The sequence below is a fragment of the Anomaloglossus baeobatrachus genome, chromosome 5 (genome assembly GCF_048569485.1).
Source record: "Anomaloglossus baeobatrachus isolate aAnoBae1 chromosome 5, aAnoBae1.hap1, whole genome shotgun sequence".
In the NCBI taxonomy this organism is placed as follows: domain Eukaryota; kingdom Metazoa; phylum Chordata; class Amphibia; order Anura; family Aromobatidae; genus Anomaloglossus; species Anomaloglossus baeobatrachus.
In genome coordinates, this window is record NC_134357.1 from 508,461,948 (window position 1) to 508,488,388 (window position 26,441).

The 26,441-nt window shown below is 44.5% G+C and overlaps 1 protein-coding gene across 1 annotated transcript in view; it reads right to left on the bottom strand.

Annotated features, from left to right (window-relative positions):
* LOC142311980 (uncharacterized) overlaps positions 1–25,872 on the bottom strand; it is a 27,497-nt gene extending 1,625 nt beyond the window's left edge. The window contains exons 1-6 of the mRNA XM_075350855.1: positions 25,802–25,872; positions 18,620–18,758; positions 17,874–18,053; positions 17,677–17,800; positions 17,502–17,593; positions 14,642–14,732 (exon numbers count right to left, since the gene is read on the bottom strand). Coding sequence (XP_075206970.1) covers positions 14,642–14,732; positions 17,502–17,593; positions 17,677–17,800; positions 17,874–18,053; positions 18,620–18,758; positions 25,802–25,869 — 694 coding nt within the window. The 5' untranslated portion in view covers positions 25,870–25,872. The remainder of the gene's footprint in view (positions 1–14,641; positions 14,733–17,501; positions 17,594–17,676; positions 17,801–17,873; positions 18,054–18,619; positions 18,759–25,801) is intronic.
* Between the last annotated feature and the right edge of the window lie 569 nt (positions 25,873–26,441).

Genomic DNA, 26,441 nt, shown 5'->3' on the forward strand with positions numbered 1-26,441 from the left:
AAATATATATTATTTTTCAATAACACACTCCTGATGTTATATAAATATATATATATACATTGTATATGCCTATTCATATTGTAGTAAAAGTTGGATTATGAGCTAATTAAGACAGTGATGGCAAATTATATATATATATATATATATATATATATATATATATACACACATATATATATACACACACACATATATATATATATATATAACTATAGGACAAACAAACAACTGGAGGAAGTGTTTGTGTGAAAATATTCAACACTTAAAGTGTAGTTGTAGTTTTTACGATAAGAAAACCCATGTAATATACATTAGAACCTTGGATTAAGAGTAACTTGGTTTGAGAGCATTTTGCAAGACAAGCAAAGCCATTTAAAAATTTGGTTTAAGAGCAATTCTTTGCAATAAGAGCAAATACTCACCATGCACACTTCCGGTTTCATCCTTTCACTGCGCTCTGACCCGCTGGTAACTTTCTGTACATATGTACTGTATAAAATACCATTGTACAGTATATACTATATAGCATGTATATCAAATGTATATATTAAAAATAACAAATACAGATGTTATAAACAGTGGTGAGCAGGTGGCGCCAACAGACCAAAACACGAGAACTGCAACATAGGATAATGGTTGGTGTAGGGATTCTCATCAATCCAAAAGGACCTCTGACAGTGACAATGTAGAAATATGAAAACCAAAATGGTCTAAGAGTCAGGGCAGTACAAAGCCTGCCATCACTGTCAGAGCGGAGTAAGAAGGATCCCAACAAAAAAATTATTAATTTGAAATAAACACAAAATAAACAGCAGTGAATACCTCGTGTTGGTGATAGCGCTGGAACAGTCCCTACATGCACGTTTCGGTATACGCCTTCTTCCGGGGATGAAGGCGTATACTGAAACTTGCATGTAGGGACCGTTTTCATATTTCTATACCAGCCAAGGTAAATCCACATGGCTGAAGGCAGGTATTCTCAGGATGGGGAACTCCACGTTATGGGGAGCCCCCCAGCCTAACAATATCAGCCAGCAGTCGCCCGGAATTTCCGCATCCATTACATGCGACATCCCAAACTGCCCTGGTGCGGTGGTAATGGGGGTAATAAGGAGTTAATGGCAGCTTATAGCTGCCACTAAGTCCTAGGTTAATCATGGCAGGCGTCTCCCCGAGATTCCTTCCATGATTAACCTGTAAGTTAAAGAAAATAAACACATACACCCGAAAAAATCCTTTACTTGGAATAAAAGACAAAAAGCAAACAAAAAAACAAACAAAACACTTGTAGCTGTTCTGTTTTGTCACAAAAGTCAGCTTATGGGATCACCAGTGAGGTCCTGTTGACATAGGCCTCTTTGCCTACGTCAATATCGAGCGCTCGGAGAAAAGACCTGTATTCAAGTGAGCATGATCAGTTTTCTGTTTATTCACCCAAGGTATAGATTATTTATACCATTTACAGATCAATGTGATATTGCAAAAAAGGCTTCTAGCTGGAAATTTACAAGTTGATCATATGACCTTTAAGTTTGAGGAAAACAAAAATGTTTCACCACTTTATTAATCCCGAAACACCCATCCAGGTCCGAGGTAATCCACACTAGGTCCCGCGACGCATCCAGCTCTGCTACATGAAGCTGACAGGAGCGGCAACAGACCATGACCACTCTCTGTCAGCTCCACGCAGCAACTGAAGTGAGTCGCGCGATCAGCGATGACGTCACTCAGGTTACCCGCGGCCACCGCTGGATCCTCCAACTATCCTCCAACTCTGACAGCAAGTTGCCCGAATGACTGAAGTGAGCTGCGCGTTCAGCGATGACGTCACAGGTGAGTTGCGGTCTCAGGTGGAGGACTCCAGCTGGCCTCGGCTAACCTGAGTGAAGGCACCGCTGATCGCGCTGCTCACTTCAGTCACTCAGGGGATTTTTGGTCACCGGTGAGTTCTTCACGGGTGACCGCTATTCAGGATGTGACACAGACACACAGCCACACAGCCACGGTATGACAATGAAGTCGGGTGAAGTTCATCCAAGTTCATTCTCATCGCGCGACTCTGTCTGCTGTCAGCGGTAGCATAGCAGAGCTGAATTGCCGTGGGTCCGTACTGTCAAAAATGCATGTAAAACGCATTCAAAATGCATGCGTTTTGGATGCATATTTTTTTTGACAAATGGTGTTTACAATTGTCTAGTCTTCCAGAGGGTGCGTCCTTTTCCGCACTGCAGAGAACGCAACGTGTGCACATACCCTTAGTCGTAGCCTCAAGCATTGTGACAAAATGTAACATTTATACACAAGGAGACCATTACCAACACATCTGTGATCAATTGCAAGGCAAATGATTCAAATTAACTTGACGGAGAGTAGAAAACAAAACAAAAACATGAAAAGGAAAATGACTGCTTGGACTACGGAATTATTAAGGACACTTTGTTGGCCCTTTTTACCTTAACACCCGAGATATATCGCACTAAGTTCTGGACTATGTCTCGCCAGGGTGTCTCGTACGTCAAATTTGGCAGTCAACTCCGACGACACTGTAACCGCTGGTTCGATGGTCGGGCTGCCCACTCTGCTGCTGCCCTCCAGGATGTGATGGTGCTCGAACAGCTGCTGGAGAGGATGGACCCGGAAATCCAAGAATGGGTAGCTGACAGGAAGCGCGAAACCCCAGAGCAGGCAGCGCAATTGGCTGATGAATTTACAGCCAACCGACCCAGCTGGAGGCCCAATAGGCCCACCGATCCGAGGAGGTCCCTCAACCATGGATCCAAGTGACCCCCAGACTACCGTGCTGGACTAACTCATTACCCCACAGAAGCCCCAACAAGACAAAGGTTTACCAACAGGGCTGATGACTTGTCTAACCCACGGCGCTGTTATACGTGTGGGCGCCTTGGACACATGGCCAAAGAGTGTCTTCAAAGCCGGGGCCCCATGCCTGGAGCCCGTCTGCCAGTCCAACCAGTCAACTTATGCCGAGATGAACCAACGAGACCTGAGGAATGCTACTCCTGAGAAACACCAATAGCTGAGGAAGTGGTTTACCCAGTTCGCACCCTACGGCAGGCTGGACACCGTACACCAGCCAACCTCCATCCCCATATCCAGATGGTCAAGGTCAGCGATATACAAGCTCAGGGACTTCGAGACACTGGATCTTCCATCACCCTAGTCAGCCCAGATATTGTTCCCACAGAACATCATTTACCTGGCCGCCAAGTGACCATCACCCTTCCTGGGGGCCAGTGCTCCAACATCCCTCTGGAATGAGTGCAGTTGGACTGGGGAACTGACCAAGGGGAGATTGAAGTGGGGCTCATGGACGGCCTCCCCACCCCTGTTATTTTGGGAAAGGACCTAGGACAAGGACTATCCAGCCAGTTTGTCACCGCCATCACCCGCAGCCAAGTCAATCACCAATCTGGTGCAGGTCTTTCTTCCAACCCATCAGAGGAGAACCCTCCTCCTCAATCTTCAGCCTCCTCATCAGAGCCAACAAATGTGAGTACATCAGACCCAACTGTGGCCATTGACTGGGGGGGACATAGATCGTAAAGAATTCAGGGAAGCCCAACTGACAGACCCCACCCTAGAGCTTATCCGTAGTGCGGCCGCCCAACCTGGGGGAGGAAATCAGGGGGAGGAGTATAGATGGGAAAAAGGTCTCTTTATATCGGGAGGAGCCCGCATCCTGCCCAGAAAAACCCTGGACCCGTGTACATCAGCTTGTGGTACCCCAGCAATACCGACCCCAACTATTGCGTTTAGTTCATGATGTTCCTACAACTGGGAACATGGGGACCAAGAAGACTCGGGCCCGCCTGTTGCGTAGTTTTTTCTGGCCAAAGGTCACTCAAGAAGTGCAAAAATACAGAGCCTCTTGCCCAGTGTGTCAGCGTATGGGGGGAGCCCCATGTCGTGCCCCACTTCAACCGATGCCCTTGATAGGAGAACCGTTCTAGAGAGAGTTGCCATTGATATAGTAGGTCCCTTAGCCATCCCCAGTGGAAAAAGATTCATCCTCACCCTGGTAGACTTTGCCACCCGTTACCCAGAAGCCGTTGCCTTAACCTCCATTGATGCAGAGCACGTGGCTCAAGCTCTACTGGACATCTTTAGCCGGGTAGGGTTTCCACAGGAAGTATTGACTGACCAGAGGGCACAGTTCCAAAGTGAACTGATTCAGACCCTGTGGGAGAAGCATGGAGTCCCGTAACCTTATTTGGACCCCAGAATGTGAAACTGCGTTCCTCCAGTTGAAAGACCGGCTGGCCCAGAGCCTAGTCCTGGCTGCTCTTGACTTCCGTCGCAGGTTCATCGTCCAAACAGACACATCGGACTCAGGACTATGAGCTGTAGTTAACCAAGTGGGGGATAACGGTGAGGAACATCCGATAGCTTACCTCTCCTGGAAACTGTTGGACCGAGAGAGGGCTTACGCCACCATAGTATCCTATAGTAGAATAATATCCCCCATTTTCTTGAGATGGCTGGATTGTCATTGTAAATAAGCACTTGTATCTTGTCCCCCCCCCCTCCCCATCTCACTGTAGATTGTAAGCTCTCACGAGCAGGGTTGTCTTTTTTCCCTTTAAATATTGTATTATTAACTGTTACTTGTTTGTATATGATCCTTCTGAATTGTAAAGCACTGTGGAATATGTTGGCGCTATAGAAATAAAGATTATTATTATTATTACCATAGAAAAAGAATGCCTGGCTATAGTCTGGGACCTGAAAAAATTGCAGCCCTACCTCTATGGCAGTGAGTTCACAGTCCTCACTTACCACAATCCCTTGAGTTGGCTAAATCACACTGCCGGGGACAACGGACGCTTGCTCAGGTGGAGTCTGGCGATACAATCCTATAATTTTTCCATCTCCCATAAACAGGGCAAGAACCATGGAAACGCGGATGGGCTTTCTCGACAGGTGGAGAAGGATGATCAGAAGCCTATCCTGTGTGGCTAATATTAAGAAGGGGGAGGAATGTGACGACATGGAATCTCAGTGCCTAGCATGGGTTAACTTTCTTAAAATTCAGCCAGACATGAAGACAGTTTGTTTATAGATGGGGGATAATCCCTCATTGTTCTACAAGACTCTTGGGAGTTTAGTATTGAAGTTTTTGTTGACTCATGTAATTGTTTTGGCCACTGAAGGCCAGATACCCATTGTATTACAATGTGTTTGCTGGATGCAATTTAACTTAGCTGTCTCTGCCATTGACCATTATTACTGAGATAATCTATATGCGGCTTGAGATCTAGCCAATAAGAGCCCAGTCTTATCCACCAATCGTGAAGACCCCAATGGTCTGAATGGAGAGCTTAGGGGTATAAGAAGGAGGACTGTCCATTGCCCAGGGAGACTCTGCTACATGATACCAATCTAGGACCTGCGGATCCGATTGGCAAGCCATAACTGAACCTGGATTACAATACTACATGGACTTCAGAATTGAATGCAAGGATTCGGCTGAGATATCAAGGACTACCTAAGGAAGGAATCCAGCTTGGGACAATCCAGTCATCTGACTACAGACTTTGCAGACCTCAGCCAGCTTCCTAAATTTGGCATCATTCCATTCTCAGTGGGTGCCCGCCAAAAGCGGGGTGCTGCTGGATTGGAGTAAGTAGCCCTGGAAGCTCTGAGGCACGGACATTCTAAATCCCTGGTGAGCCAGCGGAAGGGTGAGACTCTGTTGCCCCTCAGGGGGCCTCGACGAAGGTGACGCCGAAACATGCGCGTCGGGGCTTGCGTCACATGTGAGCACAGGTCCTCTCGTGTCCAGGTAAAAAAACCTTTCTCTGTTTTAAATATCCTACCCCTATTTAGGTGGTTCCATACATATCTGCTGTAGTTACCTTTGCACAACAGGCCATACTAATGATTTTCTGTGCTGTGTATGTGCAACTTTATAACATCTATTTACATTGCATACCACAGCCACCATTATTGAACATACTAATGTGAATACTGTCAACTATGCATATGGTTCTGCTTTTAACATCTTCTATGGCTAGCAATATATGTGTCCACTATTATCCTCTTTTTTATTAAAAAGATACCTGAGGGCTAGTTACTGCATATATGCCATAGATATTACTGCAAACAACTGTGTGTTAATCTGATATGGTTTTGTATATTTAAACTTTTCCACCACCAGCTCTAGTATCTCAATACCTGTGCATTGATACCTGTCCCTACCTTTTCAATATTTATACATGTGATGCCCCTTTTTTTAGGTTCTCTGCCAGTTGGCATTCATTTTTAATAATACAATTTGTTATACTTTTTTACTAAATCGGTTCTCCTTCTATAACCTGTGTATAGTCAAAGCTGTCAATGAGGGATGTGGGCAGTGATATACAGCGCTCAACATTCAAATAACTGCAAGATCTGCCGCAGAGAAAACAGTGATTTTATCAAATTAACAGCCTGCAGACCAGTAAGTGATACATTGCTGGAATCAGGGCCTCTGTGTGTGTGTGTATATATATATATATATATATATATATATATATATATATATATATATATATATATATATATATATATATATATATATATATATATATATATATATATATATATATATATATATATATATATATATATATATATATATATATATATATATATATATATATATATATATATATATATATATATATATATATATATATATATATATATATATATATATATATATATATATACTTTCAGATGAAGTAGCCAAAACCTGGTGACAGATTCCCTGTAAGTAAAGAACGCTGCTTGTAAAAAATAACATTTAAGGGCTGGAAGTTGAAAAACTAAGCCGGATGTCCACTATGCATTTTAGCACTGTGGTCCAGTGGAAATCTGTGCTGGGCCACACTAAAGCGGGCTTTACACGCTACGATATCAATGTTTTCTCGTCGGGGTCACGTCGTTAGTGACGCACATCCGGCGTCATTAACGATATCGCAGCGTGTGACACTCATGTGCAATCTAAAACGATCGCAAAAGTGGAAAAAAATAGTTTGCCGTGGAGAGGTTGTCCTAAAACCAAAAATCGGTCACCTCTCATTAGCGATGTTGTTCCTCGTTCCTGCGGCAGCACACATCGCTGTGTGTGACACCGCAGGAGCGAGGAACATCTCCTTACCTGCCTCCACCGGCTATGCGGAAGGAAGAAGGTGGGCGGGATGTTTACGTCCCACTCATCTCCGCCCCTCCGCTTCTATTGGACGGCTGCCGTGTGACGTTGCTGTGCCGCCGAACAAACCGCCCCCTTAGAAAGGAGGCGGATCGCCGGCCAGAGCGACGTCGCAGGGCAGGTAAGCCGTGTGACGGGGGAGCGCGATTTTGTGTGCGACGGGCGATATGCCCGTGTCGCACAAATGAGGGGGCGGGTACACACGATAGCGATATCGTTACCGATATCGCTCCCATGTAAAGATCCCTTTAGAGTCATCTATGGCTTCATGCGGCTGTTGGATAGGATATGCCGTAAGGCTCCTATCTGCAGAAAAAAAACATGCATTTTTTATTGCGTTTGCGTGTATTTTTCACATGCACTTTTTTCTTGCTTTTTTTTTTAAGTCATGGCGATCACGGAGGCTCCTGCGCTGTACCCACGCGATCGCCACCGGTTCTCCGACTGATGTTACAGCCGGGACCCGGCTGTCATTGCCGGGAGCGGTGCCTGTGCTGCTCCCGGCGGTTTAACCCCCTGAATGCTGCGATCAATGCAATCACAGCATTTAAGAGGCAGGGACAGGGATCACATAGGGCAGTGTCACCGGATTGCCGGATCCGTCACACTCCAGTACAGTGTAATACAGTACAATGGCATCGCGGCAACCTCCGGTCACATGCTGTCATGTGACCAAAGCTTGCCGCGATTCCATTGTACAGTATTAACACTGTACTGGAGTGTGACGGATCCGGCAATCCGGTGAAATGCTGGATGTGTGAAATGGCCCTTACCTCTCTCTGCCAATCCGGGCCCTGTAATGCGATCACTGGGACCCAATCGCTGCCACTGCAACCCTGGGTTGTCATTATTACGACCCCGGGTCACTGAGCTACAGATAGTCTCACAGACTATGCTGTATTCATGGTATGTGAGGCGAACACTGACAGATATAATTCACTGTAGTGATAAAGCAGTGCAGTGGATTATAGAACCACAGGAAATAAAGCAGAAAGAATTGACATGCTGCTTCTTTTTTCTGCAACAAATTCTGCAAGGAAAAAAGAAGCAGAGTGAGCACAGCAAGTCGGGAATCTCATAAATGTTGCTGGTACGCGGTTTTCCTTGCAGTATTGATTAAAATCTGCATGAAAAAAGGTTAAAAAAATAAAATCATGTGCACATGGTGAGAGGTGAAGGAGAACCCCAAGATCACTGTGACCGAGCTCCAGAGATGCAGTAGGGAGATGGGAGAAAGTTCCACAAAGTCAACTATCACTGCAACCCTCCACCAGTCAGGCCTTTATGGAAGAGTGGCCCGACAAAAGCCTCTCCTCAGTGCAACATATATGAAAGCCCGCATAGAGTTTGCCAAAAAAAAACACATCAAGGACTCAGACTATGAGAAATAAGATTCTCTGGTCTGATGAGACGAAGATAGAACTCTCTGGTGATAATTCTAAACGGTATGTGTGGATAAGACCAGGTACTGCTCATCACCTGTCCAATACAATCCCAACAGGGAAACATGGTGGTGGCAGCATCATGCTATGGAGGTGTCAGGACGACTGGTTACAATGAAGGAAAGATGAATGCGGCCAAGTACATAGATATCCTGAAAGAAAACCTCTTCCAGAGTGCTCTGGACCTCAGGCTTGGTTCACCTTCCAACAAGACAATGACCCTAAGCACACAACTAAAATAATAAAAGAGTGGCTTCAAAACAACTCTGTGACCATCCTTGACTGGCCCAGCCAGAGCCCTGACCTAAACCCAATTGGGCATCTCTAGAGAGACCTGAACACGGCTGTCCACCAACATTCACCATCCAACCTCACGGAACTGGAGAGGATCTGCAAGAAAAAAAAAAATGGCAGAGGATCCCCAAATCCAGGTGTGAAAAACTTGTTGCATCATTCCGAAGAAGACTCATGGCTGTACTAGCTCAAAAGGGTGCTTCTACTCAATACTGAGCAAAGGGTCTGAATACTTATGATTATGTGAGATTTCAGTTTTTCTTGTTTAAAAAATGTGCAAAATTTTTTACTTTTCTGTTTTTTTCTGTCAAGATTTGGTGCAGAGTGTATACTAATGAGAAAAAAAATGAAAATGTTTTGAATTTACCAAATAGCTGCAATGAAACTAAAGGCCCATTTACACACAACGATATCACTAACGAGATATCGTTGGGGTCACGGTGTTGGTGACGCACATCCGGCCTCGTTAGCGATGTCGTTGTGTGTGACACCTTTTTGCAATCAGTAACGATCGCAAAAAGGTGTCAAATCATTCGTCGTGTACACGTCGTTCATTTTTAAAAAAATGTTCCTCGTTTGGAATGCAGGTTGTTTTTCATTCCTGCGGCAGCACACATCGCTATGTGTGACACCGCAGGAACGAGGAACAACATCGTACCTGCGGCCACCGGCAATGAGGAAGGAAGGAGGTGGGCGGGATGTTCCGGCCGCTCATCTCCGCCCCTCCGCTTCTATTGGGCAGCCGCTTAGTGACGCCGCTGTGACGCCGAACGAACCTCCCATTAAAGGAGCGATTGTTCGGCGGCCACAGCGTCGTCGGTGAACGGGTAATTGCGTGTGATGCTGCCGTAGCGATATTGTTCGCTACGGCAACGATCACCCCGTGACGTGCCACCGACGTGGGGAGGGTGCTATCGCTCGCGACATCGCTAGCAATGTCGCATCGTGTAAAGCCCGCTTTAGAGTGAAAAATTTAAAGGGGTCTGAATACTTTCCATACCCACTGTATAAATGGCCCCATAAATTTATTACACAATTTATCGGCAATGTGACAATATCCCATATGCGATTGTACAGTACTGGAATTTTGGGATACATAACATTGTGGATCACTAAGGCGAGATTCTCATTTATCTTGGGCTCTACGCTGAACGCTTACATCAGAGATTTCATCCAAATGTTTGTAAAATGTGACATATAGAACCCCTGACAGATCCATTCACTATGATGAGGAGGCAGAGTTACTCTGTTTTCTGTCTGGCCTTTCTTCAGCAACAGGACCTCAGCTGTCAGTTGTGCTTCCGGTGGTGACTGTGTGGGCACAACTCCTGCACACGCACAATCACCAAGACATACCAGTACGTCCAGGCAGGGCCGGATTATAGGCGGGGCAGGCGGGGCTTCAGCCCCAGGGCCCTCACCAAAAGAGCTTCCAAGGTGGCCCCCACCACCAGGGCCATACTTGCCACCCCTCAGCAATTCTTTTTTTTTCTTCACACCCTTTCCCCCTCCGTAAAGACAGTCTAATAAATCAGCTGTGTTTTCCGGGAGGGGGGGGGGGGGGGGGGGGGGGGAGAGCACCTACGTTTATTTGTATCTGCGTCTCTAAGACGCAAAAGCAAACTGCGGGCTCAGGATGCTGATTGACCCCGGAAGTACCAGCGCCTGCACTTCCGGGGTCAGAGGTGTGCCTGCTCCCTGCTCTGCTGCGGCGTCCAATGCTGCGGAAGTCACAGCAGGATGCCGCGGACGTCACAGCAGGACGCCGCGGAGGAGAAGACCGACGCCGCGGCCGCGGAGGAGAAGACCGACGCCGCAGCCAGGAGAGGAGACTCACCGGAGCAGGAGGATGGCCGCGGCACCGGAATAGCAGCAGGAGGACGGCGGCATACACCGGAGCAGCAGGAGGATGGCACCAGAGCAGGTAAGGGCAGAGCTGAAGAAAGGTGTGTGGTGTGATGCAGAGCTGTGTGTGTGTGTGTGTGTGAAGCAGAGCTGTGTGTGTGAAGCAGAGCTGTGTGTGTGTGTGTGTGTGTGTGTGTGTGTGTGTGTGTGTGTGTGTGTGTGTGTGAGAAGCAGAGCTGAAGAAAGAGGTGTGGTGTGAAGCAGAGCTGTGTGTGTGAAGCAGAGCTGTGTGTGTGTGTGAAGCAGAGCTGTGTGTGTGTGTGTGTGTGTGTGTGTGTGTGTATATGTGTGTGTGTGAAGCAGAGCTGAAGAAAGATGTGTGGTGTGAAGCAGAGCTGTGTGTGTGTGTGTGTATGTGTGTGTGAAGCAGAGCTGTGTGTGTGTGTGTGTGTGTGAAGCAGAGCTCTGAGTGTGTGTGTGTGTGAAGCAGAGCTGAAGAAAGATGTGTGGTGTGAAGCAGAGCTGTGTGTGTGTGTGTGTGTGTGTGTGTATGTGTGTGTGAAGCAGAGCTGTGTGTGTGTGTGTGTGTGTGAAGCAGAGCTCTGAGTGTGTGTGTGTGTGAAGCAGAGCTGAAGAAAGATGTGTGGTGTGAAGCAGAGCTTGTGTGTTTGTGAAGCAGAGATGTGTGAAGCAGAGCTGTGTGTGCGTGTGAAGCAGAGCTGTGTGTGTGTGCGTGTGAAGCAGAGCTGTGTGTGTGTGTGAAGCAGAGCTGTGTGTGTGTGTGAGAAGCAGTGCTGTGTGTGTGTGTGTGTGTGTGTGTGTGTGTGTGTGAAGCAGTGCTGTGTGTGTGAAGCAGAGCTGTATGTGTGTGTGAAGCAGAGCTGTGTGTGTGAAGCAGAGCTGTGTGTGTGTGTGTGTATGTGTGTGAAGCAGAGCTGTGTGTGTGAAGTAGAGCTGTGTGTGTGAAGCAAAGCTGTGTGTGTGTGAAGCAAAGCTGTGTGTGTGAAGCAAAGCTGTGTGTGTGAAGCAAAGCTGTGTGTGTGAAGCAAAGCTGTGTGTGTGTGTGTGTGTGAAGCAGAGCTGTGTGTGTGAAGCAGAGCTGTGTGTGTGTGTGTGTGTGTGTGTGTGTGAAGCAGAGCTGTGTGTGTGTGTGTATATATGAATTAGAGCAGTCTGTGCGGCACCCCAGAACTATATGGGTCACCCAGAGCACTAAGCCACCCACCCCAGTAATGTGTACGCCACCAGAGCTGTTTGCCACTCCAGTAACATCTATGCCCCCCCCCCAGTAAAGTCTATGCCCCCTGCCCCTCCTGTAATGTATATATTGAAGGCCCCAGCCCCTCTTGTGATGTATATACAGCAGTGCTGTCAGTGCGCACGGTGTGCAGTCATGTCTGTTAGTGATGGTCATCATGCAACACAGCCAGATGTCCTGGAGGAGCTGGACGGAAACAAGCGGGGGAGGTGAGTGATGCTGCTTGTGACTTCTCCATATTAACACCTATAATGCGTCTGTGTCTACATGTTTGTCAGTGTATATGACTGTGCATATATTTGTCTGTTTAAATGTATTTTTGTGAATTTGTCTTCAAATATGTATATGTACGTATGCCTGTATGTGTATGTGCGTGTCTACATGTGGATGGGGCCCACTCAGACTCAACCGGGGACCACAAAAACCTGGAGCTGGCCCTGGCTGCCTTAACATTGGGATGAATAAAAAAAATATGTGAGTAACTCTACTTTCTGTGTATAAGTGACGGCTGTGAGTTATCCTGGACTGTATCTGTATTGTACTGTGTGTATAAGTGACAGCTGTGAGTGATCCTAGACTGTATCTGTATTGTACTGTGTGTATAAGTGACAGCTGTGAGTGATCCTAGACTGTATCTGTATTGTACTGTGTGTATAAGTGACAGCTGTGAGTGATCCTGGACTGTGTCTGTAATGTACTGTGTGTATAAGTGACAGCTGTGAGTGATCCTGGACTGTATCTGTATTGTACTGTGTGTATAAGTGACAGCTGTGAGTGATCCTGGACTGTGTCTGTATTGTACTGTGTGTATAAGTGACAGCTGTGAGTGATCCTGGACTGTATCTGTATTGTACTGTGTGTATAAGTGACGGCTGTGAGTAATCCTGGACTGTATCTGTATTGTACTGTGTGTATAAGTGACGGCTGTGAGTTATCCTGGACTGTATCTGTATTGTACTGTGTGTATAAGTGACAGCTGTGAGTGATCCTAGACTGTATCTGTATTGTACTGTGTGTATAAGTGACAGCTGTGAGTGATCCTGGACTGTGTCTGTAATGTACTGTGTGTATAAGTGACAGCTGTGAGTGATCCTGGACTGTATCTGTATTGTACTGTGTGTATAAGTGACAGCTGTGAGTGATCCTGGACTGTGTCTGTATTGTACTGTGTGTATAAGTGACAGCTGTGAGTGATCCTGGACTGTATCTGTATTGTACTGTGTGTATAAATGACGGCTGTGAGTGATCCTGGACTGTATCTGTATTGTACTGTGTGTATAAGTGACGACTGTGAGTGATCCTGGACTGTGTCTGTATTGTACTGTGTGTATAAGTGACGGCTGTGAGTGATCCTGGACTGTATCTGTATTGTACTGTGTGTATAAGTGACGGCTGTGAGTAATCCTGGACTGTATCTGTATTGTACTGTGTGTATAAGTGACGGCTGTGAGTGATCCTGGACTGTATCTGTATTGTACTGTGTGTATAAATGACGGCTGTGAGTGATCCTGGACTGTATCTGTATTGTACTGTGTGTATAAGTGACGACTGTGAGTGATCCTGGACTGTGTCTGTATTGTACTGTGTGTATAAGTGACGACTGTGAGTGATCCTGGACTGTGTCTGTATTGTACTGTGTGTATAAGTGACTGCTGTGAGTTATCCTGGACTGTATCTGTATTGTACTGTGTATAAGTGACGGCTGTGAGTTATCCTGGACTGTATCTGTATTGTAGTACTGTATATCTGAATGTGGCAGAACAGGGTAAGATAAATGTTCATTGAATTTATATCTAAATGCTACAGTTCGTGCTCTACTGTTATGGCTAAAAATGTTAACGTTTATGGGGCCCCCCACCAGATTTTCTGCCCAGGGGCCCCCACCAACCTTAATCCGGCCCTGCGTCGAGGTGTGGAAAGTCACTACAAAAAAGAACGTACCAATATGTCCAATGTGGTGAAAGAGTTAAGAGATTTGAACCTGTGATTACATGATCAATAGTTCTGTATACTGCAATACAATGATATCCCATTACGTATATAGGGAAGGGGATGGTCTCCTAAGAAGCCTTAGATTTTTTTTTAATGATTTTTTTTTGTGGAAAAAACCCACAACATTATTTAGCAATATGACATGTAATTTACACGTCAAATGTTTCTGCCAATTCAATCACAGATCAACATTCTGTGGAACATACCCTACAAAATACAACAGAATGGCGCAAATTCATTAAGGCTTTATGCTAGAATTCCGGCAAAACTCTAAAGTTATGTAAATATATTGTGACTTTTGGCATTTTTACTCTAATCCCCGCCCGGTAAATGGATGACACTTGGGCAACACGGGGTATGGCTCTGCCCACTTCTGCGATTCATGAAAATTCACCACACTAGTTGCATAACTCACTCTAGAAATGTTCTTCAACCCTGACATTTGCATTTAAATGAATTAGGTGCATCTTATACCAGCGGCCCCATATATTAAGAGTGACATGTACACCACCAGTCTCAATGAATTGGGCCCATAAATCTACAACCAGTGACTGAGTAAAATCTGTGACTTCTCTGCATTTAGTGGTCACTACTCACCTGTGCGGTTATCTGTAAGAATCTCCTCTTTACACCATTCATCATCTACCACATATGTCTCTGTAGTATTAATATGGGTCAGATCTTCACCCTGATCAAATATTGTAAAAGTCACAGAGAGATGGAGGAATCGTAAGAAATGATGTAGAAAAACAGACAAGATCAAAAATTCACAAAACGATTAAAACTGACAGCAGTAGATATCACAGAGCTGCAGGTCTCCTGCATAATCCAACCTGTCGCCTCCTAATTGTAACCAGCAGTCTCCATAACCAGAAAATTGTGAGAAGATCCAGACAAGATCTAATGTCTATGATCAGCTTTATCCTGTCATCTCCACCAAGTATAAACAATACACTGAATGGCCACATTATTACAGACACCATCTAGTAGCGCATACATTCACCTTTGTCTTCAGAACTATAGCAATTCTATGTCATCAGTTCCAGTCTCTATTGATTATTCTGTCCTTGAGGACAGGACAGATTTTAACAGTTGGCACAAATAAGATGCAGGTACTGACCTGCTGTGAACAGCCCGATCTACCTCATCTTGGAGATGCTCTATAGGACTAAGATCTGAAAATTTCGAAGCCCATGGAAGAAAAGCTTATCATATTTCGGATAGAAATTCATGACTATTCGACCAGTGTAACATCGAGCATTGTTCTGTCATAGGTGAATGTCTGCCCTGAACAGATGAAGTTGATTGCCGACAAGTCCTAGGTAAGCTCTTGAGCTGAAGAGTTGTTCGTTCAGACCATTTAGATGTATCATTAGCATTATATTCAGCTGCAGTTCAAGACTGAGCACCAACTATACTTCAGGATTGTTATGGATGACCTCCTGTCACACCTTTCTCTGATGAGATCATTATATTCATAGGACCCACTTTTCTGCATGTTTCACCTCTATCACAATATTCGCAGTATAATCTCAACACCATTGCGTGTACTAAATGTTCAAAGTCGATCAAATGACTCAGTATTTCTATTCTAATATAGATTCACACTGGAAGTGATCCACGAAAACTGATCACTGGATTTTCTTTTCAATTTCAAAGTAACTTCAGGAAAAAGACCAATATCACTAATACAGTCATATGAAAAAGTTTGGGCACCCCTATTAATGTTAATCTTTTTTCTTTATAACAATTTGGGTTTTTGCAACAGCTATTTCAGTTTCATATATCTAATAACTGATGGACTGAGTAATATTTCTGGATTGAAATGAGGTTTATTGTACTTACAGAAAATGTGCAATCCGTATTTAAACAAAATTTGACCGGTGCAAAAGTATGGGCACCTCAACATAAAAGTGACATTAATATTTTGTAGATCCTCCTTTTGCAAAAATAACACCTTCTAGTCGCTTCCTGTAGCTTTTAATGAGTTCCTGGATCCTGGATGAAGGTATATTTGACCATTCCTGTTTACAAAATAATTCTAGTTCAGTTAAATTTGATGGTCGCCGAGCATGGACAGCACGCTTTAAATCATCCCACAGATTTTCAATGATATTCAGGTCTGTGGACTGGGATGGCCATTCCAGAACATTGTAATTGTTCCTCTGCATGAATGCCTGAGTAGATTTGGAGCGGTGTGTTGGATCATTGTCTTGCTGAAATATCCATCCCCTGCGTAACTTCAATTTCGTTACTGATTCTTGCACATTATTGTCAAGAATCTGCTGATACTGAGTTGAATCCATGCGACCCTCAACTTTAACAAGATTCCTGGTGCCGGCATTGGCCACACAGCCCCAAAGCATGATGAACCCTCCACCAAATTTTACTGTGGGTAGCAAGTGCTTTTCTTGGAATGCCATGTTTTTTTGCCTCCATGCATAACGCCTTTTTTGTATGACCAAACAACTCAATCTTTGTTTCATCAGTCCACATGATCTTCTTCCAAAATGTAACTGGCTTGTCCAAATGTGCTTTTGCATACCTCAGGCGACTCGGTTTGTGGCGTGCTTGCAGAAACGGCTTCTTTCGCATCACTCTCCCATACAGCTTCTCCTTGTGCAACGTGCCCTGTATTGTTGATCGATGCACATTGACACCATCTGCAGCAAGATGATGCTGCAGGTCATTGGAGGTGGTCTGTGGATTGTCCTTGACTGTTCTCACCATTCTTCTTCTCTGCCTTTCTGATATTTTTCTTGGCCTGCCACTTCTGGGCTTAACAAGAACTGTACCCGTGTTCTTCCATTTCCTTATTATGTTCCTCACAGTGGAAACTGACAGTTTAAATCTCTGAGACAACTTTTTGTATCCTTCCCCTGAACAACTATGTTGAATAATCTTTGGTTTTCAGATCATTTGAGAGTTGTTTTGAGGAGCCCATGATGCCACTCTTCATAGGAGATTCAAATAGGAGAACAACTTGCAAGTGGCCACCTTAAATACCTTTTCTCATGATTGGATACACCTGCCTATGAAGTTCAAAGCTCAATGAGGTTACAAAACCAATTTAGTGCTTTAGTAAGTCAGTAAAAAGTAGTTAGGAGTGTTCAAATCAAGAAATTGATAAGGGTGCCCATACTTTTGCACCGGTCAAATTTTGTTTAAATGCGGATTGCACATTTTCTGTTAGTACAATAAACCTCATTTCAATCCAGAAATATTACTCAGTCCATCAGTTATTAGATATATGAAACTGAAATAGCTGTTGCAAAAACCCAAATTGTTATAAAGAAAAAAAGGTTAACATTAATAGGGTTGCCCAAACTTTTTCATATGACTGTACTATTGGCTATTCAGTGTATAACACTAGTGGATAAAATAAGACTGAACACAAGACCTTCACAGCCGTCTACTTATCATAGGGGAGATTTCATGACACCTTTGCTCCATCTACCTGATGATCTAGAGGAACATTGAGATTTTCTTGTTTACAGTCCTCAGGGAGGAGAGGACATCTCTCTGGTGTTGTTCTCTCACTGGATAGAACTAGAGGAAATACATACAAGGACTGAATTCATTCTTTACATATAGATAATTATAGGCCATGTGTATTTAGCCCTGAGTATTACCTGGTGATGTGAGGGGCTGGGGAAAATCCATCATGACGTCCTTGTATAGATCTTTGTGCCCTTCTAAATACTTCCATTCCTCCATGGAGAAGTAGACTGTGACATCCTGACACCTTATAGGAACCTGACACATACAATGATACCATCATCCCCCTATCCTGTCATAGCAGTACTGTATAATGTCCCAGCAGTGTCACCTTTCCAGTGAGCAGCTCAATCATTTTGTAGGCGAGTTCTAGGATCTTCTGGTCATTGATGTCCTCATGTATCAGGGGGTGAGGTGGCAGCCCCGTGATTGGGCTCAGGGGTCTTCCACATCCTTCAGGTACAGAGGACTGACAGCAGTCACTAGACGTCTTCTTCATGACTGAGTATTCCTGGTTATAGAGAGAGAAATTAAAAAGTTTCAACTACAGAGATTTTCAGAGTCTTCACTAGAGATGAGTGGACCTAAACAGTAAAGTTCGATGTTCAAAATGAAAAAATACTTGATAAAAAAAAACCCCAGTGTTCGAATTATGAGTTCAGATGCTTTACGTATAGTAACTACTTCAACGAGCATCACTGTGCTCGAGTACACTCGGTGCTTGGCCCAGTGTGTGCAGCTTGCAGTGTTTGAATGGCTTGCACAGGGGATAAAATCAGAATTGACAGATCAAGTCTGTACAAAAGAAAAAAAAAAAAACGCCCTCCCTTCCTCAGAAGTGCTCTATTTATGGCTGGCTGCATGTTGGCAGAAAGCAGAACTTTCCAATCAGTGACTTCCAATGGAGTTCAAGTTAAGTCCGGGTCCCGAACTGAACTGGAGCGAAAGTCCGGCTGAAGCCACCAAACCCGAATTTCAACGGGCCCCCTCAGTTCTAGACTTCACCTCTCCAGTTCTGTCCATGTGTTATTCCCATACATTAGAATGATGTAATGTGACGTCATCAGAATCTCTCACCTCTCCAGTAATCCGGAAGAGGATCTCTAGAGTGAGGTATAATATCTCCTCTGCCATCTTGTCCCTATTCATCCTTGATGGGTCAATCAGGAAAATTCTCTTATAAAGAACATCTGAGAGGATCTGATATTGTATGGACCTGAATGGGGAGAAGATGACAATGTAACATCATAAAGATTCCATGTAAGAAACATACTTACTTACCGGTAAGGTGCATGAGAGAGTAAAATAGAAGAAACCTCTAGGTTGGGACCACTGCGGAGAGCACCTTCCTCCCACAGGAAAGATTCAAAAGCACCAAATCTAATCGATAGTGCTTGAAAAAGGTAGAGGGTGACGACTAAACTGCAGCCTTACAGATTTGTTCCACTGAAGTGTTAACCCTTTCTGCCCAGGAGGTAGATATAGCCCTAGTGGAATGAGCCCTAAATCACTTGAGGGGGGCCTGTCCTGAAGCACAGTAGGTTAAACTAATGGCCTCACTCACCCACCTAGTGATAGTGGACCTGGTGGCCACTTTGCCCCTATCTGATCCACCAAACATGGTGGATGATTTTTTTCCAGGACTCTGTTATTTCTAGATATTTCAGGACACTTCTCCTGACATCCAGGGAATGGAAAACCCACTCCCCTTGGGATATAGGGTTGTCGCAGAAGGACAGCAATATTGTTTCCTGGCCTCTATGAAATTTGGAGTTTACTTTGGGCAAAAAGGCTGGGCCAGGTTTTTCAATTATATTATCCTCTAGAATAGTAGTGAAAGGAGGTTTAATAAGAAATGGTTTGTAACTCACAAATACGCCTGGCTGATGTTAACGCCACCAATAGCACCACCTTTAGGATAAGGGCCATGGTGGTGGATGATCAAACTGGCGTAAAAGGAGCCCTTGTGAGGGCTCTCAGGACTAAATTTAGATTCCAGGGGCCAGCTAACGGTCTAGAAGCAAAGGAAGCCCTGATGAATCTGCACACCCATGGATGGTCAGCGATCATTTTATCAAAGAGTGCACTAAGGGCAGCAACCTGTACTTTCAGTATGCTGGTAGAGAAGCCTCTTTGTAACAATTTCTGAAGTAATTCTAATACCTCTGATAGAGGGACCTACTGCAGTTGATTGGATAAGCTGCGCTCTGAACTCCAGGAACTTGTTCCATATCGTTGCATATTTGACAGAAGTTACCTCTTTCCTACTCAGGAGAGGTCTAGAAATTAGATTCTGTGAGAATCCCTTGGCTGCTAGGAGGCCCCTCTCAAGTTCTTTCATGCTGTTAGGTGTAGTCCCTGCACCTGAAGATGGAGGATCAGGCCTTGTGAAAGTAGATTGTGTATGTCCGGCAGTATCCAGGGGTCCAATACGGACAATGTTCTCAGCCATGTGAATCAGGCACTTCTTGGCCAGAATGGGGCAATCATGATGACTCTGGCTTTCTCTCTCCGAATTTTCCTCAATACTAGCAGAATCAGAGGAAAGGGCAGAAACACAGATGCTAGCTGGAAGTCCCATCTCTGCAGGAGCTCATCCACTCTATCCGGGCCTCCTCTTGGATCTAGAGAAAAGAATCTTGCCAGTTGATGATCATCCTGGGTTGAAAACAAATCTATTTCTGGACTTCCCCCAACAAGGCAGATCTGTCTGAAAATCTTCTGGGTCAAGGTCTATTCGCCCTGTCTCAGCATATGACAGATAAAGTAGTCTACCACGATATTGTCTGAGTTTTCAAGTGGTCATAGCAGGCAGCAGGCTCCTTTCTACCATCTTGAATATTTTTTCTGTGTATTCTATTAGGGACCTTGACCTGGTGCCCCCCTGGTGGTTTAGATAGGCCATGACTGTGCTGTTGTCCGAGAAAATAACTACATCTTTCCATGACCTTCTCTAAGGATACGTACACCGCTTTCGTCACTGCAGCCATTTCTTTCAGAATTGAGAAGCTGTCTCTGAAGGCCAACTCCCGACCCCCTTGAAAGTACTGGCCCTGCAGATGGGCTTCCCAGCCATCTGAGCTGGCACTCCTGTCCTCAGGTTCTGTTCGTCCAACCACCAATTTACTAAACTTTGGAATTTTGCAGAAAGTTGGAATATATGTCCAAGCCTAGCTCTGCCGCCTGCATGGATAAAACCTGCCACTGAAGAACTCCCGTGTGGAACTGTGCCCACTGAATGGCAATGAGGGGAGTTGCCAGAGAGCCTAACAAGGACATCTTAGTTCGCAAGGAGAGAATCTATAATCAAAAAGAGATATAGATATATATATATATATATATATATATATATAATGTGGTCTCTGAGTGCAAACTCATCAAAATCCATACAAATCACTCAAAAGACCATATCAAGCAATAAATACAAAATCTTTATTAGAACATGATTAAATAAACATAGACACAAAGGACAAGATTAAAATTAAAAAGGTGTGATAAAAGGATCTGCCATGATTAGTAAAGCATGATGATCAACATGACATCCAATGTTCATACAATATTCTTTTTTTATACTGGTTCTCATATACCCAGGGGGAGGGAAGCCACGCTTGCGCGCCGCAGCGTCAGTGCCCGTCATGCTGTGGACAATGGGACCATTGCGGATAGGTCTTCCTTTAAATTCATCCTATGGATGTCTGTTTGATGTTGGTGTTCTATATTCTTTCCCCTGGTACACCTCCCGACAGGAAATTTTGGTAAACCTCTGTTTACAATATACAATCTATTGTACCTAAGCCATGTACAAAGGGGAGCAGCACCTTTGTGCTGCTCCTCTTTGTAAAATTGTTATATGTGGGTCTTTTATGACCTTGGGTGATGTGGATATCTCTATGCTTCTCTTGATATGGGATGTAGGGCCTTGTAGAAGTTCATGGATCAGGCTCCACCATAATAATACTTGCACTAAATTTATTTTGCCTATACCATGTACAAAGGGAAGCAGGACCCCTGTGCCGCTCCTCTCTAAAACATTGTTATAGGTGCGTTTTCTATGGCCTCTCTGGTGATGCGAACACCTTTATGTTCCTCCCCTTAACCTTATCCTATGGATGTCTGCTTGATGTAAGTGTTCTATAGTCTTTCCCCCGGTAGATCTATGAGTATACCCTCCGACAGAAATTTCTATAAACTTTTGTCTACAATATATAATCTATTTGACCTATGCCATGTACAAAGTGGAGCAGCACCTTTGTGCTGCCCCTCTCTGTAACATTGCTATAGGTGGGTCTCCTATGACCTTTGGTGATGTGAATATCTATATGCCTCTCTTGGTATGGGATGGAAGGCCTCTTAGAAGTTCATGGATCGGGTTCCACCATGACAATACCTGTACTAAATCTATTTTGGCCTATGCCATGTAGAAAGAGAATCGACACTCTTGTGCCCCCTCTCTCTGAAACATTGTTATAGGCGGGTCTTCTATGGCCTCTCTGGTGATGTGAATATCTCTGGTTTCTCCTTTGGTAGGATGTAAGACCCCGTGGAAAATTTTGGATCTAACTAGTCAGGCTTTATTATGAATCTATTTTTCCCTCTGATTTGGGCAAGTAGGCTCAGCATTATATACTGCCCCCCTTGTTCGAGTATTAGAAGTGAATTTCCAAATAGTCTTTATCACGTTTTCCTTAAAGGAATCATGAGCTCTCAAGGAATATATGGAGATCTGACCTCCACTTATGTTGTTTTCTCTCGACTTGCATTGCAATATAATACATTGAGATATGCATTATATAGGATATCCTCATCCTTTGAATTACCTTGTATCCCTATCTTGTTTTTAAATGAGGGAGTACAAAGTGCAAGTGCTTTGTATAATCACAGTTCATATCGAACATCATGGCTTCACTTGATAAAGAATTTGCTTATATCAAATGGAAACATATGATCTCAACTTGGAGACATAAATGCAGTTTTCACGTACTGAATCAGTTGTCAGTTACTTTTATTTTAAATGCATATATGATGCAACATTGTCAATCATATGTTCACCTAGCCAGGATACTTATAGCGATTGATCATAAACTCTATATATTAAATAATGCTATGATACTAATTCATTTTCTTATATCTATATGTACGGCAGCCGCCATATTAGGGAAGCCTTTTTTCATTCAACCTTGGTCTACAAAAACATGGCGCTGGTCCCATTATCCACAGTAGGACGGGCACTGACGCTGCGGCGCGCATGCGTGGCTTCCCTCTCCCTGGCCTCGTGCTGCGGCCATGTCATCGGCGGCGATTAAGTTGCCCCTGGTGACGTGGCCCCGCCTCGGGACTGGGTGGAGGATGCCTCGCGTCCGCGTTCAGCAGCGTCCGGTAAGAAAATGCTGGTTCTAATTATTGGATACAGCTGTGTGGGAACCATATAAAGCAATCCGGCACTCCCTCACATCACTCCCTGACGAAGCTAACAAGAAACGATCGTTGGAGTGGTGTGTGGGTCTGCCCTGATATAGGTAATGTACCTTTAAAACTGCATCTCCTGCATATTGGTCATGTCCAAAACAGAGTTTCATCAATACTAACTGGTGTTCTAGTCATACAGCACAATGAATGTACATGCATAATTTCTCTGATATATGGGATCTTTAGATTGCACAGTCTCTGATTTAAACATACAATCAGCTCTCATATAAGACATAATTATTATTAATATATGAGAACCAGTGTAAAAATAGAATACTGTATGAACATTGGATGTCATGTTGATCATCATGCTTTACTAATCATGGCAGATCCTTTTATCACACCTTTTTAATTGTAATTTTGTCCTTTGGGTCTATGTTTTTTTAATCAGGTTCAAATAAAGGTTTTGTATTTATTGCTTGAAATGGTCTTTTGAGTGATTTGTATGGATTTTAACAAGGACATCGCCTGTCTCACTGATGTTCTCTGCTGCCTCCGGTCTGTTAGGATCTTCCGTTTTATTTTAAGTAGTTTTTCTGGTGGTAGAATACGATATTGCTGGACCGAGTCTAGACAAATACCCAAAAAGATCTGAAGCTGAGCCGTGTCCTTTCTTGATTTTACCTTGTTTATCAGCCACCCCAGGCCTTTCAGTACTGAGATGACCTGGCTGATAGTGGGGAAGAGAGAGACTGTTCGGTAGCTATCAAAAAGCCGTCTAGGTATGGGATTATCAAGATGTCTCTTTTCCTTATGTAGGATGTAATCTCCGCTACGACCTTGGTGAATACCCTTGGGGCTAATGAAATGCCAAATGGGAGGCATTGATACTGGAGATGAGTCAGTTTCCCATGAATCTTTACCGCCAGTCTGAGATATTTTTGATGGTCTTCGTGGATTGGGACGTGATAGCATGCATGCATTAAATCAATCACCACCATGTAGCAACAGGAGAACAGTAGTCTTACTGCTGACTTTAGGGTCTCCATCTTGAATTTCTCTACTTTTAAGCAACAATTCAGAGATCTTAGACTGAATATGGTTCTGAACCAACTGTCAGGTTTTTTGTTTTTTCTTATTAGGAATAGGTTGCTGTAGTAACTGGTTCTGACCTCAGACTCTGGCATCTTGGTCAACACCTGTTCCTTAGTAATAGAACTTCCTGCTGTAGATTTTTTTGAGCTACTTGGGAATTTATTACTCGTTGTGGTGGTAGGAAGGAGAAAGTTAGTCTGAGACCGTGGGATAAGGTTTTGAACACCCATTCGGAGGCCAGAAGAGCAGCCCACTAAAGATAAAATAGTTTTAATGTTCCCTCCACCCGAAACCTTACTGGAGGGTTTGTTAAATAGAAATCCTTTGGCCTACGCCCTCTCTCTTTCCCAAGAGTGCGGCCGTGTTGCTCTTCTTCTGGCCTTTTCTTCCCCTCTTCTCCCTGAGGCCCAAAAGGAACTCTTAAACCTAGACCCAAAAGGGGAGGAAGACTTTTCTTATTATCTGATGCTTTCTCTAAGGCGGGCTTTGCACACTACGACATCGCAGGTGCGATGTCGGTGGGGTCAAATCGAAAGTGACGCACATCCGGCGTCACTTGCGATGTCGTAGTGTGTAAATCCTAGATGATACGATGAACGAGCGCAAAATCGTCGTCATCGTATCATCGCTGCAGCCTCCGACATTTCCATAATGCCGGGGGAGCGACAGGTACGATGTAGTTCCTCGTTCCTGCGGCCGCACACATCGCTGTGTGTAAAGCCGCAGGAGCGAGGAATATCACCTTACCTGCCGCCGGCTGCAATGAGAAGGACGGAGGTGGGCGGGATGTTTACATCCTGCTCATCTCCGCCCCTCCGCTCTGATTGGCCGCCTGCCGTGTGACGTCGCAGTGACGCCGCACGACCCGCCCCCTTAACAAGGAGGCGGGCCGCCGGCCACAGGGACGTCGCACGGCAGGTGAGTGTGTGTGTGAAGCTGGCGTAGCGATAATTTTCGCTACGCCAGCTATCACCACATATCGCTGCTGCGACGGGGGCGGGCACTATCGCACTCGGCATCGCAGCATCGGGCTGCGATGTCGCAGTGTGCAAAGCCCGCCTAAGACCTCATCTAGAGCTGATCAAAACAGATAGCCTGGCATGGAACTGAGCATAGTTTCATTTTGGATTGGAAATCCGCTCTCAAGTTCTTTAACTACAATGCTTGTCAACGAGAATTAGAAAGAGTGCAAGCGCGAACAGCTAATCTCACCATCCACCGAGGAGTTAGCCAGGAAGCTTGCTGCCTTCTGGATAGTGGGCAGGGCCTCTAAAAATTGCGTTCTAGGACCACTGCCCTTTATTTGTATTTCCAACTCCTGAAGCCACGTTACCAGATATCTTGCCGTACAAGTGACTGCAATGTTAGGCTTCAAGGAGCTCGCTGCAGCTTCCCAGGACCCTTTAAGGAAGGTATCTGCCTTCTTGTCTAGAGGATCCTTTAGCAAACCTAAGTCCTCAAAAGGAAGTTCTGTTAAACAAACTTTTTTTATCAAAAGGAAGTGCTACATTATTTGAGATTTTAGCTATATCTGCATCTATTTTTGGCTATTTCTCCCATGTGTGTCAGAATTCATCAGCAAATGGGGACTTCCTTTTTAAATATCTGGGGAACCAACACTTTCTTGACCAGCTTTTTTTTACTCCTTATTTATTAGGATTAGCAGATTTTTATGCAACGGAAATTCCGTGTGCGCGTTCCTCCAGATTACCAAACATGGCATCCAGCAAGGAACGCTGTTCTTTAGGAGATTCTAACCTCATGGTGGCTTTCAGGAGTCTCCCAGGTGTCTTCTGCTGGAAAGTATCACCGATCATATTGCCCATGAGATGATGATGACTCCAATGTGCAATCCAATTCTCCCGGTTTCTCTCCATCTTCCTGAAAGCTATCCTCAGATGGTGACTGGTGTTTACTGGGGGACTCATACAAGGCGCATCTCCCTTTTCACCTTATTTTTAACCTGTTATTTAAAAGAAGGGGGGTAGCGAGGATATTTAATTATTTCGTTTAAGGTCAGGTTTTTCAATATGGCCCAGCCGCCTACCTCTTCCTTGATTAAAGGGAACCTTTCTAAAAGGTCCTTCATTATATGCTAATGAGGCCAGCGACTAGTCACAAGTTTGTAAAGCCCGCTACACACGCTTCAATATATCTCACAATCCGTCGTTGGGGTCAAGTTGTAAGTGACGCACATCCGGCATCGTTTGTGAGGTATCTGCGTGTGACAGCTACTTGCGATCAGGATTGAACGCAAAACCGTTGATCGCAAACACATCGTATCATTCTCTAGAATTGTGCGTTTTGTTGCACGAACCTAGTGAATTGTAACGTGTGACATCCCTCATACGATTTCGGTGTCTGATGCTATGAGCGCAGGTGTGCGCTCTGCACCGCA